The following is an 18,310-nucleotide window of genomic DNA, read 5'->3' as shown; positions in this document are numbered from 1 at the left end:
GAGGGAAAGGGACATGGAGGGGAATGAATGAGGGAAAGGGACATGGAGGGGAATGAATGAGGGAAATGAGACATGGAGGGGAATGAATGGGGGAAATGAGGCATGGAGGGGAATGAATGGGGGAAATGAGACATGGAGGGGAATGAATGAGGGAAAGGGACATGGAGGGGAATGAATGAGGGAAAGGGACATGGAGGGGAATGAATGAGGGAAAGGGACATGGAGGGGAATGAATGAGGGAAATGGGACAGGGAGGGGAATGAATGAGGGAAATGAGACATGGAGGGGAATGAATGAGGGAAAGGGACATGGAGGGGAATGAATGAGGGAAAGGGACATGGAGGGGAATGAATGAGGGAAAGGGACAGGGAGGGGAATGAATGAGGGAAATGGGACAGGGAGGGGAATGAATGAGGGAAATGGGACATGGAGGGGAATGAATGAGGGAAACGGGACATGGAGGGGAAGGAATGAAGGAAATGAGACAAAGGAATGCAAATCCTTATGCCCTCTCTTTTGAGAGAGTAAGCAATGAATCTGTAATCAGTTAACTGGGTACAGACCCAAAAAATAATCAACAGGTCTCCGACAAATCTTGCACTGCTCACTTTTAAATTAAGCAAGACAGAGAGCATCAGGCAATTATTCCACTGCACGGACCAACATATTTGAGCACAATCATATGCACATAGCACTTCACAGGAGCAGGAGCCTTGACTGATTTACCCTTCTACTACTGGTCGGGTTTGAAGGAGGCTGCTATTCTAAAAGTCAACACAGATGATGAAAGCTAATGAAAAAGATCATCAGAACCATTTCTGCTTCTGCATACAATCCCTTTTCAAGGCACCTTTGTTACCTCCACCATTCTGGAAAAAATTACATCAGCACATGTTACAGACAGCTCGCTGCTGAAAGAAAAACAATATGCCATTTGGGGCGAATGCAGCACTCAACCTAGCACAGGCCAGGAATACAGCCTGGGGGCATTCTGGTGTTTGTGGCTCATCCAATTTGCCCAACTAACTTTGTGGGTCATTAAGACGGCTGCACAGTTAAAATTCGAAAGCAGAATTCAAACACCCCATCACTTGTAAAAATGTTCTGCAAACCAAAGATGATACTTGTGGTGGGGGTGGCAAAGAGAGATGTGGAAGAGATAGCGAGGAGAGAAACAAGGAAAGGTCGGAGGGCAAGGCAGGGGAGGGACAGGGGGAAAACAGAAAGGGAGCAGAGTTAGAAACAGAGCAAGGGTTCAACAGTAATTGATTAACATTATTTGATCAGGAATCCAAACTTACCATTCTGACATACAGGGCCACACACAACCAGAGACTGCACATTTTCCACGTTTAAATACAGACAGCAGTTTCCATTTTGAAATTCTAATACACTCCAATTTTTTATTCATTTTCATATTCTTACAGCTTCAGATGTAAAGTTTGACAGCACACTGGTCTCACTCTGTACACAGGTTTGACAGAAACTCAAAAAGTCATGTTCCACCAACGTTTTATTTTTTTTTAAAATTAAAAAACAAGAAATGTTTTCACTTGAGTTTAAAAAGAACCAAGACTCCTCTCGAGCCTTTTAGAGTTGGATTGAAACAGGTTTTAATTAAATCGGTTACAAACGCACAAGGAATATATTCAGATCCAGAGTGGGCAGAACACAAACGGACCACACTGAACACGACAGGATGAATTCAGAGGCAGTTGGTGTGCATGCTTAAACCAGACTCCGAGATCTACAAGGGTCAGATGTGGCCCCACATTCCACACTGGTGTGACACTTGCCAACAATCGGCCCAGTGGGCTTTCCCGCATCATGTCAATTACAATCCCCTGCGATCGGGAGTCAGTCAAACATTTCAAATAGGGCCCGCGCTCACAATCAGCTCATTGGCTTTGAAGGGCATCGAGAGTCAGCTGGGTGTCAGCCGTCAAAAGATTGTGGGTTCAAGTCCCATTCGGGTGGTCTGGAACCTGTAGTCAGAACTGACCTTTCGGTGCCATAACGAGGGAGTGCTGCACTGTTGAAGAAGCCCGCCCAGCTGATGTGAGCAATCTCGGGCCACCACAGAACAGGACCGGAAAACAATCCTCCCTCAACCAACGCCATCAAAACAGGCAGACTGGTATTTATTTAATTACTGCTAGTTGGACCTCACTGTGCTTTTAAAAAAACTTAAATCGGATCCTTGCATGAATTAAAGACCAGGAAAAAGGAAGCTTGAGCTAAGACCACAAGTTCCCTCTTTCCCTCAAAACGTGTGGCTTTTATCTGTCCCTTTCAGCCAGCATTCGGCTGCTATTGATGAACTAGCTGAGACGAGGCAACTATGTAAACGCTAATGGCTGAAATTTCTGCTCAAGTTCTTTAGCTGCTTTTCCTCAAAGCAGATTTGCGTTTGGTGATGGGCTGCTGAGCGTCGTTTGCAACCGCCTGCTCCTTATCCGCCTCCTCGCCAACTTTGTCCGCCGGCACCCCTCCCGCCTCTGTGCCTTGCTCCATCGGCTCCTCTGGCGGGTTAGCCGACTGCTCGCTGCCGGGCGCCGGCTTGCCTGCCGGCACTGGCTCATCCCTGACCAGGATCACCTGCTCCGTGATGTCCCCGTGGTCCCGTGCCACCAGGTGTCCCACTTCGTGGAGGACGGGCTGCTGGCCGGTGTGTTCTCCTGCGGCTGAATCCTGTTTCGGAAGCAAAGAGCAATGTCACTGAGCTGTGAAGGTCAGCTCCCTGCTTCCCACGTCAAACTCAGTGCCACCCATCGCCCCCGAGCGCATCCCATGCAATGCCCCACACCCGCCCCCCCCCCACAGTGAGCACAGTCCACACAGCGCCTGAGGGCAACCCAGCGCCCATCCCAGTGCCCGTGCGTGCATCCAAAGCACCACTGCTAAAGGTACAAAGTTGCCTCAGATGGAGCTGAGACAGCACAAGGAGGCAAGCAGTATTTCCTAGAGGTGAGATAAGACAAAACAGAGCTGCCCCTTCGACAAGACTGTGGTCTGCAACCCTGGAATCAAGTTGCACCGCACTGCCTACCTATCACACTGCGCAGGAGTATGCTTGTATGTATATACTGCTATCTTAACAACAACGTACAGTATCCATGACGACCATCCCATGGGATGTCTCATCTAAAGCCATCGGTCCCTCCTCCTCGTCCTTCACGTTGATGATGATTGTCGGGTTCTCGGTGTCTCTGCTAACAACTGGATCAGGAACACTGCTGCTGACTTCCATTGGTTCATCCTTCAGTGCTACCGCAGAGGGTGTGGTCGGTCGACTTGGGACTGCCTGGCTGGGGGGCGCTGAAATGGCCCGGGTGGGAGACTTGGAGGCAGCCTCGCTTGTGGGGGGCGAAATGGCCTGGGTGGGAGACTTGGAGGCAGCCTGGCTGGGGGGCCCTGGAACAATCAGGCTCAGAGGGGCCGGCACGGTCTGGATTGGGGGGCCTGGGATGATCAAGCTAAGAGGGGCCGGGACAGTCTGGAGCGGGGGTGCTGGGACAGTCTGGAGCTGGGGGGCTGGGACAGTCTGGAGTTGGGGTACTGGGACAGTCTGGAATGGGGAGGCCGGGACGGTCTGGAATGAGGGCGCTGGGACGGTCTGGGGTTGGGGGGCCGGGACGGTCTGGGGTTGGGTGGCCGGGACAGTCTGGGGTTGGGGGGCTGGGACAGTCTGCAGTAGGGGGGCCGGGACAGTCTGCAGTTGGGGGGCCGGGACAGTCTGGAGCTGGGGGGCCGGGACAGTCTGGAGCTGGGGGGCTGGGACAGTCTGGAGCTGGGGGGCCGGGACAGTCTGGAGTGGGTGCAGTTGGGCAGCCAGCTGCTGCTGCTGTTTGAGTTTCTGCTCCTCCTCCAGTTTTCTCTTCAAGGCTTTCTCTTGTGCCAAGCGCATGGTGATCAGATCCTTCTGTGTGTGAGCAATGGTAAGATGCTGCACCTCCTCCTGTAACACAGCAAGAAACAGCCCGAGATCAGGATATTAATGAATCAATTGGGTTTCAACAGCAATCCAGGAAATCTCACAATTTTATTTTCTGGTGTCAACCCCACAATATTTCAGGGTTTTTTTCCAATTGAATTCATAACTTGTCATGGTGAGGCTTGAACACTCAGCCTCCGGCCCACTAGTGCTCCATAGAGAAACCTGCATTTTTATATAGTGCTGGCTCAATGCGTAACACTCGTGTTTCTGAGTCAGATGGTTTTGGGTTCAAGTCCCACTCCAGGGACTAGAGCATAACATTTTAACTGACCCTCAGTGCGGTACTGAGGGGATGCTGCATAGCCTGAGGTACCGTCCTTCAAATGAGACACTAAATATAGACACATTTGTCTATGTTAACTGTGACTGAAGTTAAGGCACCAGCTGTGAATAACTATTGGACGTCAAGAAAATAATATGGTCATAACTGAAAAGTTATCTTTCAGCACCCAGAATGGAACAATTACAGCTAGCTCCTCACACACACCCGAGCGTGACATCTAGCTGCTCCTCTCGCACCCAGAGCGTGAAGTATCACAGTCCCTCACACGCTAAGCGTGAAAACTCTCAGTCACACATTCCGAGTGGAAAACGTTGCAGCCCCTGGCACACCAAGTGTGAAACATGTTGCCAGGATCACTAAGCTGATAAATAACTATTTAAAATGAAGCGGAATTGAAAGGCCAGCAGGAGCAGCTGAAGTGGTATAAGTCAGTCCCTGAACCGTCAGTCAGATGTCTAAACTGCGCCGCAGAACAGGTGAGCGGATGAGTTTTATCTCAAGACTCCAGTTCTTTCCATGTGCGTGGTCTTTGAGTAGGTGGTCTTCATGGCGCAGTGGGCAGCGACCCCACCTGAGCCAGAAGCTCCAGGTTCCAGTCCGACTCCTGCACTTGAAGGCCAAAGGAAGGCGCGTTCGAAACATGGCCAAACATCAACCTGCAAATCTTTCTAACACATGCCAACGGTAGGCAGGAGAGGTTCCTGATCAGCCACGTGATGGAAAGAAAATTAGCGCCTCTATCGTCCCCAGCTATAGCTCCGGATTACAAGATGCAGGTAAAAGTGTATGGTTGCCAGAGCAACTTGGTCTCCTTGGTGAGGGGGGCAGTGCAGCTGACGCAGTTGGCTGGACGGCCGGTGTGGACCAGATTGGTGCCAACAGCACAGGGTTCGATCCCCGTTCCGGCAGGGGGTGGATTCGCCACCTGCTTCTTTGCCCTACCCCTGGAGGAGATCACAGCGCCATGGGTTGGACCTGCCTTCAGGCAGAGAACTCCAGATGACGATGGTGAACTTTGAACACCCAGCTCTCTGCTCCGACCATCTCCAGAGTCACCCTTCAAAGTAACTGCACTGATACTCAATTTCTAACTATTTCAACAAATATTGACTCTCAACCATCTTATCTAAAACTTTGGAAAACTGATAAAATACGGCGGGGTTCGAGTGGCAATCGGCCAGTGAACAGTGTAGTAATTCATGGGGCTTTGCAAAGTCAGGATCATTCATCCAGTTTCATTTAGTTATTTTAGGGAGTTCAGGCCTAGCTAATGAAACTGGTAGTTTTCAGGAAGACTTTGTCCAGCACCTACCTCATTCATTGGCTTAGGCTCCATAGTCTCCACATCCGGCTTCGAGTTGGCCTCCAGCACAGTCATTATTGACTTCGGAATGTGATTTTGCTGGAAACGAAGGTAAAATGAGTGAAATGTGGCTTCTTCCGATAACAGCAACAGTCTGTGCAACCGATAACCACTGCTGCTGAAACCTGGGGCTCGTCCCCCTACGACTGACCAGTTCAAACTAGCAGCAGCGGTATCATTGGGCCTGTGTTTCTGCCTGCCCTCCAAGTCACTCAACGATTAGGCCCCTTTCTAATCATTATGTGCTGAATCTCTATCTGTAATCAAGCCTGTCGATTCAAGCACTCCCCTGCTGCAACAACCTGGTTCTCTACAAGAGCTGCGCAGCCTGCTAACGCGATACATTAGCTGCCAAATGAGACAGTCAGAGGATGGGATAAATCCATAGATTACAAGCCGTTGCTGCCGAGGTATGCATTTCCCCACCCGACCCCTCCTAAACAGTTACTCCAGTGACTAGGAGTTGTTTGTGCAGATTTTCAGGAGGCACGTTAGATTAAAGTGAACCCAGCTTCACTTTGGTGCCATCGTCGACCCCAAGATAAGCTTCTAACTACCAGGAAAGTCACCTGTCTCCGTCCCCACAACATGGTTCAACTCTGCCCCTATCTCAACTCATCTGGCACCAAAGCCCTCATCCATGCTTTTGTTACCTCTAGATTTGACTATACAGGAAAGAGAGAGCAGCAGTGATCGGTTATTTTTCAGACCGGAGGAGGGTATATTTAGCGGGGCTCCACAGGGGCCAGTCTTAAGGTCAGCTGCTTTTTTGATCTATATTAATGACCTAGGGCTTGGGTGTGCACAATTTTAAAATCTATGGATGACACAAAACTCGGAAGGATTGTGAAGTGTGAGGAGGATAGTGATGGGCTTCAAGAGGACATTGACAGGCTGCTGGAATGGGGAAAACGTGGCAAATTAAATTCAACACAGAAGTATGAAGTGATTCATTTTTTGGTAGAAAGAATGAGATGGGGCAATATAAAAGATACAATTCTAAAGGGGGTGTGTGTGGCAGTAAAGGGACCTGCGGGGTCTATGTGCACAAATCACTTAAATGGGCAGGGCAGTTTGAGAAAGCGGTTAATAAAGCTTTATAAATAGAGGCAGAGAGTGCAAAAACAAGGAAATTATAGCAAATATTGATAAAACATTGGTTTGGCCTCAAATTGAGTCATGTGTCCCCACTCTGGGCACCGCACTTTGGGAAGGATGTGATGGCTTTGGAAAGAGTGCAGAAAAGATTCACGAGAATGGTCCCAGAAATGAGGAACTTCAGTTACACAGATAGATTGGAGAAGCTGGAGTTGTTTCCCTTAGAGAAGGTGAAGAGGAGATTTGCTAGAGGTGTTCAAAATCATGAGGAGTCCGGACAGGGGAGATAGGAGGAAACTGCTCCCATTGTGTAAAAGTTGAGAGGCGCAGGACACCGATTTAAGGCGATCAGCAAACGAATCCGATACAACAGGAGGGAAAACTTATGCCGCGGGTGGTTAGCATCTGGACAGGTATGAGTGTGTGGTGGAGGCAGATTCAATCGTGGTTTTCAAAAGGGAATCGGATTACCTGAAGAGAAAAGGTTCGCAGGGCTACAGGGAAAAGGCAGGGGAGTGGGACCAGCTGAGTCGCTCTTGCAGAGAGCCAGCACAGACACAATGGGGAGAATGGCCTCCTTCTGTGTTGTAACCATTCGACGATTCTATTCCAACACACTCCTGGCCAGCATCTCACATTCTACTCTTTGTAAATTTGAGGTCATCCAAAACCCTGCCCCCCGCCCCAATCCCCATGTCCTAACTTGCACCAAGTCCCATTCACCCATCACCCCTGTGTTTAATGGCCTACACTGGTTCCAGGTTAAGCAATTTTAAATTTTGGCATCAGCAAAAAACTGCAGTAACATTCTTCCTTATGCAGCCAGGCTAATGAATGCCAGCACAGATCCTGGGGTATATCACCACCCATGCTCAGCCAATCCCAAGTGCAATCCCAATCCCAAACCTTTATACCACCCCACCCCCCGCCCCCCCCGCAACCACCATGCGCTACCAGCACCCAAGCTATCCTTTCACGCAATAAAAGCTGGATTTTAAAATTCTCAACCTTGTTTTGAAATCCCTTTATGGCTTTGCCCCTCCTTATCTCTGTCATTTCCTCCAGTCCCACAGCCCTCCGAGGGTACCTGCACCCCTCTAGTTCTGGATAAATGAGTAGCCCCAATTTTAATTGCTTCACTATTGGTGGCCGTGCATTCAGCAGCCTGGCCCCTAAACTCTGGGACTCTCTCTCTAAATCTCTTTGCTTCTCCCTCACTTTCCTTTTCTAAGGCGCTCCTTAAAACCTACCTCTGACCAAACTTTCGGTCATCTGTTGTAATATCTCCCTATGTGGTTGAGTGTCAAATTTTGTTTGATAATGCCCCTGTGAAGCACCTTGGGAGGTTTTGCGTTAAGGGCACTATATAAATAGGTATTGTTCATGCATGAAAGGGTAGCTTAGGTACAGAAAAAGAGGCAGGGTAAAGGGGGTGTTTTTAGAATTGGCCCTTTGTATGTGGTGACGAAACCCCGGTTCTGTGCTGGGACTCAGTCATTAGGAGGAATACTGCGGTTTTCAAATGATGCCAAACTACAGCATGAAGCAAACACTTTAAAATGTTCAGATCTCCAAGATAAAGCTCGACAGCACCTCCCAAACCCTCAACTTCCAGCGCCTGGACGGGCAAGGGCACCTGCAGCTTTCCTTCCAACTCTCTCACCATCCTGACTTGGAAAGACATTGCCATTCCCTTAGCTCGCTGCTGGGTCAAAATTCTGGAACTGTCTGCCTAGCAGCACTGCGGGAGCACCTTCCCCACACGGACCGCAGCGCTTCAAGGCAATGGCTCATCACCACCACCTTCTCAAGGGCAATTAGGAGCGGGCAGTAAATGCTGGCCTCAGCAGCGATGCCCACGTTCTAAGAATGAATAAATAAAAATTGAAGGAGCCCAGGAAAAAAATACAAGCGATTGCAACAGAAATACGGCAGGTTAGTGAAGGGGGGCAGTTAGGTGGCAAGTGCAGTTGCGTAAATGGAACACAGAAATTGGTCTTTAGCCCATCTAGTTGACCGTCTATCATTAAGGAAGTGCCATTACACGATACAAAGCTAATGGAGTTGTTGACTAATCATAACAATTAATCAATCTACAACTGAATCCAAACACGACAAGATAAACGGCGGCAGTGGAGAGCTTTGGGAACCACGGTTCCAAAATCACCTTCCCCCTTCCAAGCACGCTACACCTACCATTTGTCACGTCTCAGATCAATCGCGTGCTGGATCCTGAAATCTAAATAGCACGTTTAAGGAAAAAAACAGGAAGAGGAATTACTTCCTACATGGGGCAAGAGCAGAGAGATGTAAGGGTGCAGATACATTGATCTTTAAAGTGAGGAGTAAATCGTGGTAAATGTGACTCTGGGCTTTATATATAGGAAGTGATACTGATTGTGCACAAGGGTATTGGTTCAGTTACAACTGGTCTGAGTATCACATTACAGGAAGGATATTGGCTTGAAAAAAATGGTTTTTCTCCCACTTGGAGCAAAGAATTCTTGGTTGGGGAGGTATGAGACTTTTAAGATGTTAACATTTTGAGAGGGTAAATAGCAAAATATGGTTTGCAAACCAGTAACGTGGTAGCACATCGAGGATTATGATTAGAAAAACCGACAGAAGTCAGAAATAATGTCCTCTCAGAGAAATGTTCGAATTTGAAACGGTTTGGCACAAGTGCTGAATGAGCTCATTTAAAAAGGGAATTAAGGTTTGAGGAGAAAGAAAATATAAGGAACGAGGAAAGGGCAGGGAAACTGGATTAGAGTAATAGCTCCAGATGAAAAGCAAGCAGCAATATGGGTGCGCTGCAACCTCCATGATCTAACTCACACTGCAATGGAGGGTAGGCACTGATCCCCCTGCCAATGGCTCCACACACAAGGATGTGAGGGTCCTTGAGGGTGCACAGAGGTTTACCAGAATGGTTCCAGGAAGGAGGGATTTTAGCTACAAGGTTAGACTGGAGAAGCTGGGGTTGCTCTCCTTGGACCAAAGGAGGTTGAGGAGAGATCTGATAGAGGTGTACAAGATTATGACAGGTTGAGGTAAAGTAGACAAAGAAAAGCTATTCTCATTAGCTGATGGTACAAGGACTAGGGGTATGGAGGTTTAGGGTTTTGTGCAAGAGATACAGGGGAGATATGAGGAACTTTTGTTTTAAAAGCAGAGAGTGATAATGACCTTGAAGGCTAAGCCTATGAGGGTGGTGGAAGCAGTGAGAATCTACGATATCAAAAAGAAATTGGAGGGGCACTTGAGGGAAATAAGCTTGCAGGGTCATGGGGATAGAGCAGGTAAATGGGACTGACTGGATTGCTCCAGAGAGCAGGCATGGGACTTGATGGGCCAAACGGCCTCCTGTGTTGTAATGATTCTATGACCTTCCAATGGCAATGCAGGGTGGCATTCCATGATGCCAATCCCACTGTTGAATAGACAGGGGAAACCTGACAGTTAAAGGGTGGGTGAAAAACTTCATTAAGCGGGAAGGACGCACATTAAAATGCTTCCACCTGCAGTAACTACGTACCTGGTGGGGTGTGAAAGATCGCACGTGGGTCAAGAGTGGTTCACGGAGCTCCGGGCACTTCTCGAAAACATTGGCGAGTTGAGTGGGTGGGAGTTGCAGCAGCACCTGGAAGGACTGAGGTTTTGTTCGCTGGCAGCACTTAATGAAGCCTTCCCATACCTTGGGATATTTCCAAACCTGCAGCAGCACAATCAAGAGGAACCTCATTATAGAGCAGTCCGCCAAGAAACAGCGCCGGAAAATATAATCGGAGCTTGCTAATTGTACTGTCAGAGTTAGCAGCCAGCTCACCAATGAGCCAGGAAAGTAATTAGGGTGGCATTCCCATTAACCTATCCCAACAAATGCTCCAAGGCTGAGTACAGCACAGGTTCAATGCAAAGTACATCTCCCTCATACATCCCCAGACACTGTCAGAGGTACATCACAGGTTAGATGCAAGTAAAGCTGTCTCTACGTTGTGCCATCAGACATTCCCAGGGCAGGTTAGCTTGAACCTAGGTCCCAGAGATGAAAGCAGAGTGCACTATCCACTGCCCTAGTCAGTCCCCAAGCTAAGACTCGCTGACAATTCCTACCCAGAAGTCATACCCCATCCTAACTCGGAAATATATAGGTGTTTCTTCTTTGTTGCTGGGTCAGACTCCTGGAGCTCCCTACCTAACACTGTGGAAGTAACTTCATTACACTGACTGTAGAGGCTCAGGAAGAGTGCTCATTGGCATCTTTGAAAGGGCCTTACCAGTGATGCTCATATCCTGAGACTTAACTAAAAAGATTTCATATGGCGACATCTCAAGCCACAAGAGTTGCTTGGTTAATCCCTCTGTCAATCTCGCCCCGAGGCCGTACTGCTGTGACTGGGATTGATTTTACACACATAACATGTATGATGCAACTATCCTCCACTGACTGCACTTTTCTGGAAGTGATCACTTATCAGGAGACTTTGCAGTAGTTTGGGCCACAAGTACTTTGCTGTAGTTCATAAAGGCTCTCTTTAAATAGACCCAGCTTGCTGTGGTTTGTAGAGGATGCTATTTAAATAGACTGCTTGCTGTGTGCCCTGACACAAATCCCGTCCCCACCTTCCTTTCCTTCTTATTACCTGTTTCATGATGAGCCGGGACAGGATGTTCATGACAAAACCCCCAAGGCGCGGGTACATAGTAAGCGACTGAATAACTGTTCGCATCAGCAGCATAGGGAGCGGGCTCTGTTCCATCAGCTGTTGCATCACAACAGCAAGAACCTCCGACGTGTACACGTTCCTCTCCGCAAAGCACAGGTTCGTAGCTTAAAAAAAAAGTCAGAACCAGTCAGATCAACTCCAAGGAAATAGCGTTTCAACAAGCCACATTCACATAGCACCTTTTAACATAGCAAAACATCCCAAGGTGCTTCACTGAATTTGAGACTGAACCACATTAAGGAGATACTAGGATAGACGACCAAGTGCTTGGTCAAAAGATTTCAGGGAGCATCTTAAAGGAGGAGACGGAGGTAGAGAGGTTTATGGGGAGAATTCAAGAGCTGAGGGCCCAGTCAGTTGAAGGCACAGCTGCCAGGTTTATTTATATAACAGTAACTCATTGAAAAGCTTCGAAATACTCAGGAAAGGTGCGACAAGCCATTGCATCAATTTAAGTCCCATAAAATTAGGAGAAATGGGTCTAATTGGATTGCTCTTCTAAAGAGCTAGTACAGACACGATGGGCCAAATGGAGTCCTCCCGATTCTATGATCATCAGCGTCCCCACCAGCCTCCCACCCGCAAAGAAATGTTTAAGCTGCAAGGGCACAACCTGTCCGAACGTCTGCTCACCTGACCAACAACTTCAAAAACAGAATGTTATTGAAATACAAAAGCATTAAACTCATCGCACACATGAGGCGGTCCTTGACTTTCATACTAAAGACCTCCTGACTCTTTATAAAGGCCAAATCTCAAACTGTGCTCTTCCAGATCTATTCTATACAGCAAAGAGAAACTTTGTCACCCAACTTGAGATTGCTCTCTCACCTCCAACCTCTCACCCTGCCTGGACCATGGAACCATAGAAAAGTTACAGCACAGAAGTCCATGCCAGCCCGAAGACACCCAGGTGCCCTTTCTAATCCCACTTTCCTGCACCCGGCCCATAGCCCTGCAGCTTACAGCACTTAAATTGCAGATTCAGGTACTTTTTAAAAGAGTTTAGAGTTTCTGCCTCTACCACCAATTTGGGCAGCGAATTCCAGACACTCACTACCCTCTGCATAAAAAAGTTCTTCCTCATTTCCTCCCTACACCTTCTGCCACTTATTTTGAACATAGCTATGTCCCCTGGTTCTAGAATTCTCCACCAAGGGAAACAATTTTATCCTGTCCATTCTATCTATTCGCCTCATGACCACAATCAGTACCTTCCACAAACAATCCTTTTGATTTCAACCCATATTGAAAATACCTGCTTCCCAGATGCTCTTCCTTGTGTGGAATTCAAGACCTGCCCATCTCCTTCCCAAGCTCGCTCTTCCCCTGTGGAGTTTCTCCCTTCCTTCGGCATCTCTCTTCCTGTAACTCTCAGACTTTGAAAAGCTAACCTAACCACCACCCCTCCGATTAACATTTTCCACCCCATGGCCACATCCAACCTGCAATACAGATCTTTCGGGTTCCTTTCTGGGGCTCTGCGATCGGTGAGCGGTGTGCTTGGCAAGTGTCAGGGGTGCGTAAGGGGTGTAGTAGATATCACTTACCTTTAATTATAGACTTCATGTCACATTTGGTTGAGTCTATGTTGTGCAGAGCTATCAGCAGGTCACCTGGGGTCAGTGGTGAAATTGCCGCTGACACTCCTTCACCTACTGAGAGAAAAGAAATAAATATCTCACTACAAGTACGCGGTTTTTAAAATGGTGAAATAACGAGAATCCCTTCCTCTCTCAGTAACATCCCACCATCTCCACCAGGTAACATCCTCCTGCCCACACACCTGCAAACCCTTCAATAATATTACATAGCAATAAAGTACTGACTAAACCACCCACCCCTCCCTCCCGCCCCCAACCCACCCCACCAGCCCTCTGCTAAGCAATATCACGCAGCAGTATTGGGGAGAGGTACAGTGTAATATTGCAGACTGTTCTTCCAGTAATGCCACACACATATTGGGGGAGCAACATATCCTCTGTTTTTTTTTGAGTGTACAGATGATTAGTTTAAATGCGCAGCATCTTTAAAAATGTTTATGTGCTGAGTATGGGAGGTAGCTTAAAGGAGTAGACTTGTTAATGACCTGTGCAAGCTTCTGGGCGTGATTGCACAACTTGGAGGGAGCATTGCTGGGGACATGTAAGTTTAATATTCAAGACTATTGCCCCAGTAACATCCCACACTGATACAAGCCCTTGTAAAATTTCCACTGTTATACAGAATCCACACACCCTACCCACCATCTCTACTATAAACAGTGCCATGACTCACCATGCGTGGTCCCCAGGAGCCGGTTAAAGACCTCCTTCACCACAATGGGGTTGAGTTTAATCAATTTGGGCAGTGCCTGGATTACTTCTTTCTGTGGAAGAGAGTCAAGATACTAATTATCCTGAAGGTTAAACATTAAACAGGAGCACACTGGAAGAAACCTTACACTCCAGCCCTGTTGCTCCATCGATTTTAAATAAAGAGGGACTTTGCCTGTTCTCCCACTGTTCTGTTGAGTGGTTGGGGATAGAGTAAACTTGCCTCAGCCTCTGCTTAATGGTTTAGTGGCTACATACATCACCTAGTATGGTGCTACACCAAATAAACCTGGGAGGTCCCAGGTCAAAGTTTACCAAATTAGTTATTTCCAGCCAGACAGGAGCAGCAGCAGCAGGCCCTGCTAGTTTGACCACACCCTTGGGTTAAGGAGTTGGACCATACCGACCAAAGTTCCTTCCCGTGATCAGCACCCAGTGCCCCCTGTTCGAAAGATGCATACGGGGACAGGATCAGGATCCCGGAGGTGAGATTCTCCCCCCACCCCACACCGAAGGCAAATAACCTGCTGACCATGCTGGCCTCGTGTACAGTGAAAGGCCACGAGAGTGAGGTCCAGCAGGATAGCCAGTGTTCACCGAATTGCACCTATTCAGGACAGGGGGGTGAGAAAATTGGGGTGGGCGAGAAAGTGGGGCCAACACATTTGAACAGTAGCAAACAAAACTGACAAAAGGCAGCAAAACAGTCTCTGCAGATCAAGACAGCCACCACTACCAGGTGCAGGACAGTTTCTGCCTCACAGTCTCTCTTACTTCTTTTCATGTCAATCCTCATCGACCGAAGGTTGCTAATCATGGCTTATGACATCACTGAGGCACAGGACAAGGAGACAGGCCCCAAAAATTACCTCAGCTGCTACAAGGACTGAACCCCGGGCTATTGACGTTATTCTGCACCACACACCAGCCATCTAGCCGAAGAAGCTAAGCAGCCCCCTCACAAACAGTCAGGGACTGCAATCTCACCCAGCCCAACACCTAGTCAGGGGCAGCAATCGTCCCCCAATCCCCTCACAACTTGTCAGGGTTGGAAATCTTCCCTCCTCGCAACCCGTCAGGGACGGGAACTCAGCCGCCGGCCCGAACCACCCCTCACCCAACCACGGGTCACAGTTTTTCCCACACCCAACATCATCTCATTTCCATCTTCCCTCCCCACCACCCCCCACGCCACTAAATCCCATCAGGAACACCCACCACCCACTCTACTCCCCACCACCCACTTCCCTCAATGTGAAGTCATCAGAAGCAGGTACTATTACGATAACTGCGTGGACATGGTTCATTACCTTCTCAAGGCCGTTAAGCACGGGAATCAAGAAGCGGACGTCTGGGACCCTCTTGTGGTAGAGATCGCGGACTCGTTTTACCAGCTCAGGCGATGGAGGAACTGGAATTACACAGGAGCATCATTTGACAACATGCAGGACTCTTAAAGCAGAATTTTAGCTGATGAGGGGAGGGGACAAACATGTCGGGAGGGAAAGAATTCCTTCATCAGAAGCCTGTGCCACACTCGACTACATTGGCTGACGGGGGTTCTGGACCAGTGGTAATGGTGTTGGACTAGTGGCCCAGAACATCAGGCTTCAAGTTCCTATCAGAAACGGAATTCAAAAAACCTGGTCACCTGTGATCAGCAGCAAGAAAATGATCATGGAGGCTGCCAGTTTGTGATGAAACCCCAAAAGGTCTTCAGGAGAGGGAACTTACCCCACTACCTTGTCTGGACTAAATGTGGCTCCAGTCCCACATTATATAGTTGGCTTTTGGCACCCTCAGAGGGTTAGGGACAGGCTAAAGTTCAGCCACATCCTAAGCATAAATAAAAATAACCACACCATTCCTTCTGGTACCGAATCCTTCTTTTCTTCCAAGAATGGTGAAGAAACTGATGATGACAGAGATGAGGTGAAATTTTTTTCACTCAGAGGGTCATGAGTCTTTGGAACTCTCTTCCTGAAAAGGTGGTGGAAGCAGAGTCTTTAAATATTTTTAAGGCAGAGGTGGATAGATTCTTCGTAAGCAAGGGGGGGGTGATCGATTATCGGGGGTAGTTGGAATGCAGATCTCAGGTTACTATCAGATCAGCCATGATGTTATTAAATGGCAGAGCAGGCTCGAGGGGCTGAATGGCCTACTCCGGCTCGTTGTTTGTATGTTACAGCAGTATTCATCACAAGTCCACCCGTCTCAACAACAGCACAAACTAGGGCTGTATTCCCTGGAATCTTGAAGGTTAAAGGTAGATACGAGTCTGGGACTAAGGGTCACAACCAAAGGTTATAGTTGAGCCTTTCAGGAGAGAAGTTAAGCACTTCTCCACACAAAGGGTAGATGATGTTTGGAATTCCCTTCTGAAAATGGCTGTTTTTCCTCTCCCTCTATTCATTCACAGGATATGACATCGCTGGCAAGGCCAGCATTTGTTGCCCATCCTTAATTGCCCTTGAAACTGAGTGGCTTGCTGGGCCATTTCAGAGGGCATTTTAGAGTCAACCACATTGCTGTGTGGGCCTGGACCCACATGTAGGTCAGAACGGGTAAGAATGGCAGATTTCCCTCCCTAATGGACACGGGTGAACCAGATGGGTTTTTACAACAATCGACGATAGTTTCACGGTCGCCATTTATTGAGACTAGCTTTCAATTCCAGATTTATTGTGTGTAAATTCCACCAACTGCCGTGGTGAGATTTGAATCCAAGTCTCCAGAGCATTAGCCCGGGTCTCTGGATTACAAGTCCAGTGACATTACCACCACGCCACCACCTCCCCCTTGATACTAGATCAATTGTTAATTATAAACCTGAAATTGATAGATTTTTGTTGACCAAAGCGATAAGGGATACGATGCAAAGGTGGAGTTAGGTCACAGATCGGCAGTGATTTGAATGAATGGCGGAACAGGCTCGGGGAGGGGGTGCCAAAGGGCTTATTCCTACATTCCGACATGCAAATTCCAAGGCTAGGCCAGGAACATTCTGCTGCAAACTCGAAAAGAGACTTACTCCTCAGGTAGAGAGAGCGGCAGAACGTGCACTGCATCAGAATCCTTCACAGTGCATTCAATTAGCACGACTGGATGTGCAAAACCAACTTTCCTTTGAACTTTCAAGGCACAGCACGGACATGTGTGACGACAGCCCTAGTAAACTCAAACACCAGTCTCTGAGGCAAGGCATTTCACATTACTGGCTTGTCCAGCGCCAACAAGGGACAGGGATACTCATGAAGGCGAATGGAATCACAAACAAACTACGACATGTTCCCCATTACACAAATGTGCTCTGCAGCATCACTGGGCTCAGTTACCGTTGAGGAATTATTACCAATTCATGAGCTTTAACATTGTGCAATATAATTATGCTCGTTGTTTATCCTTGTTGGATTGATTTGGGACAGATCCCCAGTGTTCTACAGCTCAAAATGCTCTCTGCACAGGCTGGCGATGAGAGACTGTGTCACACGTCCATCAGCGCACTGTTAAAACCCTAGACAGAAAAAGCTGCAACCTGTGGACGAAGTAGTTAAATCGATACAGATGGAGAGCAGTACAAAACTTCAAAGTTACCTTTGTCCGTTAAGATGTGTAGGCAACGAGTCACGAGGGTTTCTGCTCCTTTCGGGCAGTTCTCCACTAGCAGGAGAAGCTCAGGCGAGTTCATCCCCATCCCTCGGATCTGAAGCAACACAAAGCACGTTACAACGCAAACACCCATCACCGTGGCCACGTGCACTGTGCAAGTCTTTCGTTTCTTTGTGCGTTGTACCATCAACTGCACCAATGGCTGCCAAGCCTGCCACAGAGCCCAATCCCAGGGGACATGAGGCAGCCCAATCCCAGGGGACATGAGGCAGCCCAATCCCAGGGGACATGAGGCAGCCCAATCCCAGGGGACATGAGGCAGCCCAATCCCAGGGGACATGAGGCAGCCCAATCCCAGGGGACATGAGGCAGCCCAATCCCAGGGGACATGAGGCAGCCCAATCCCAGGGGACATGAGGCAGCCCAATCCCAGGGGACATGAGGCAGCCCAATCCCAGGGGACATGAGGCAGCCCAATCCCAGGGGACATGAGGCAGCCCAATCCCAGGGGACATGAGGCAGCCCAATCCCAGGGGACATGAGGCAGCCCAATCCCAGGGGACATGTGGCAGCCCAATCCCAGGGGACTTGAGGCAGCCCAATCCCAGCGGACACGAGGCAGCCCAATCCCAGGAGACATGAGGCAGTGCCAACAGGCAGGGATCAAGAGGCTCAGGAAAGGACCCGGGGAAGCCTACGGGCCAGCCATTCAACAAGCTGCTGGGTCAAAATCCTGGAACCCCCTCCCTAACAACACTGTGGGTGTACCTGCAGCACATGGACTGCAGTGGTTCGAGAAAGCAGCTCACCACCACCTTCTCAAGGGGAAATTAGGGATCAGCAATAAACGCTGGCCTAGCCAGGAACGCCCATATCCCGTGAACAAATAAAAAAAATAAGTTGCTACATAAAAAG

The 18,310-nt window shown here is 48.5% G+C and overlaps 1 protein-coding gene across 1 annotated transcript in view; it reads right to left on the bottom strand.

The window, feature by feature from the left end:
- Nucleotides 1-1,369: 1,369 nt before the first annotated feature.
- Nucleotides 1,370-18,310, bottom strand: part of sympk (symplekin) — a gene marked incomplete at its 5' end in the record, with an annotated part of 40,196 nt that continues 23,255 nt past the window's right edge. Inside the window, 9 exons of the mRNA XM_078537574.1 lie at nucleotides 1,370-2,691; nucleotides 3,110-3,958; nucleotides 5,593-5,682; nucleotides 10,280-10,456; nucleotides 11,388-11,575; nucleotides 13,022-13,129; nucleotides 13,749-13,839; nucleotides 15,097-15,197; nucleotides 17,381-17,489. Coding sequence (XP_078393700.1) covers nucleotides 2,380-2,691; nucleotides 3,110-3,958; nucleotides 5,593-5,682; nucleotides 10,280-10,456; nucleotides 11,388-11,575; nucleotides 13,022-13,129; nucleotides 13,749-13,839; nucleotides 15,097-15,197; nucleotides 17,381-17,489 — 2,025 coding nt within the window. The remainder of the gene's footprint in view (nucleotides 2,692-3,109; nucleotides 3,959-5,592; nucleotides 5,683-10,279; nucleotides 10,457-11,387; nucleotides 11,576-13,021; nucleotides 13,130-13,748; nucleotides 13,840-15,096; nucleotides 15,198-17,380; nucleotides 17,490-18,310) is intronic.

This window comes from Cetorhinus maximus, unplaced genomic scaffold (genome assembly GCF_964194155.1).
Source record: "Cetorhinus maximus unplaced genomic scaffold, sCetMax3.hap1.1 HAP1_SCAFFOLD_2598, whole genome shotgun sequence".
Classification (NCBI taxonomy): Eukaryota; Metazoa; Chordata; class Chondrichthyes; order Lamniformes; family Cetorhinidae; genus Cetorhinus; species Cetorhinus maximus.
Note: the sequence above shows the minus strand (reverse complement) of the source record. Positions and strands in the feature narration are given on the sequence as shown.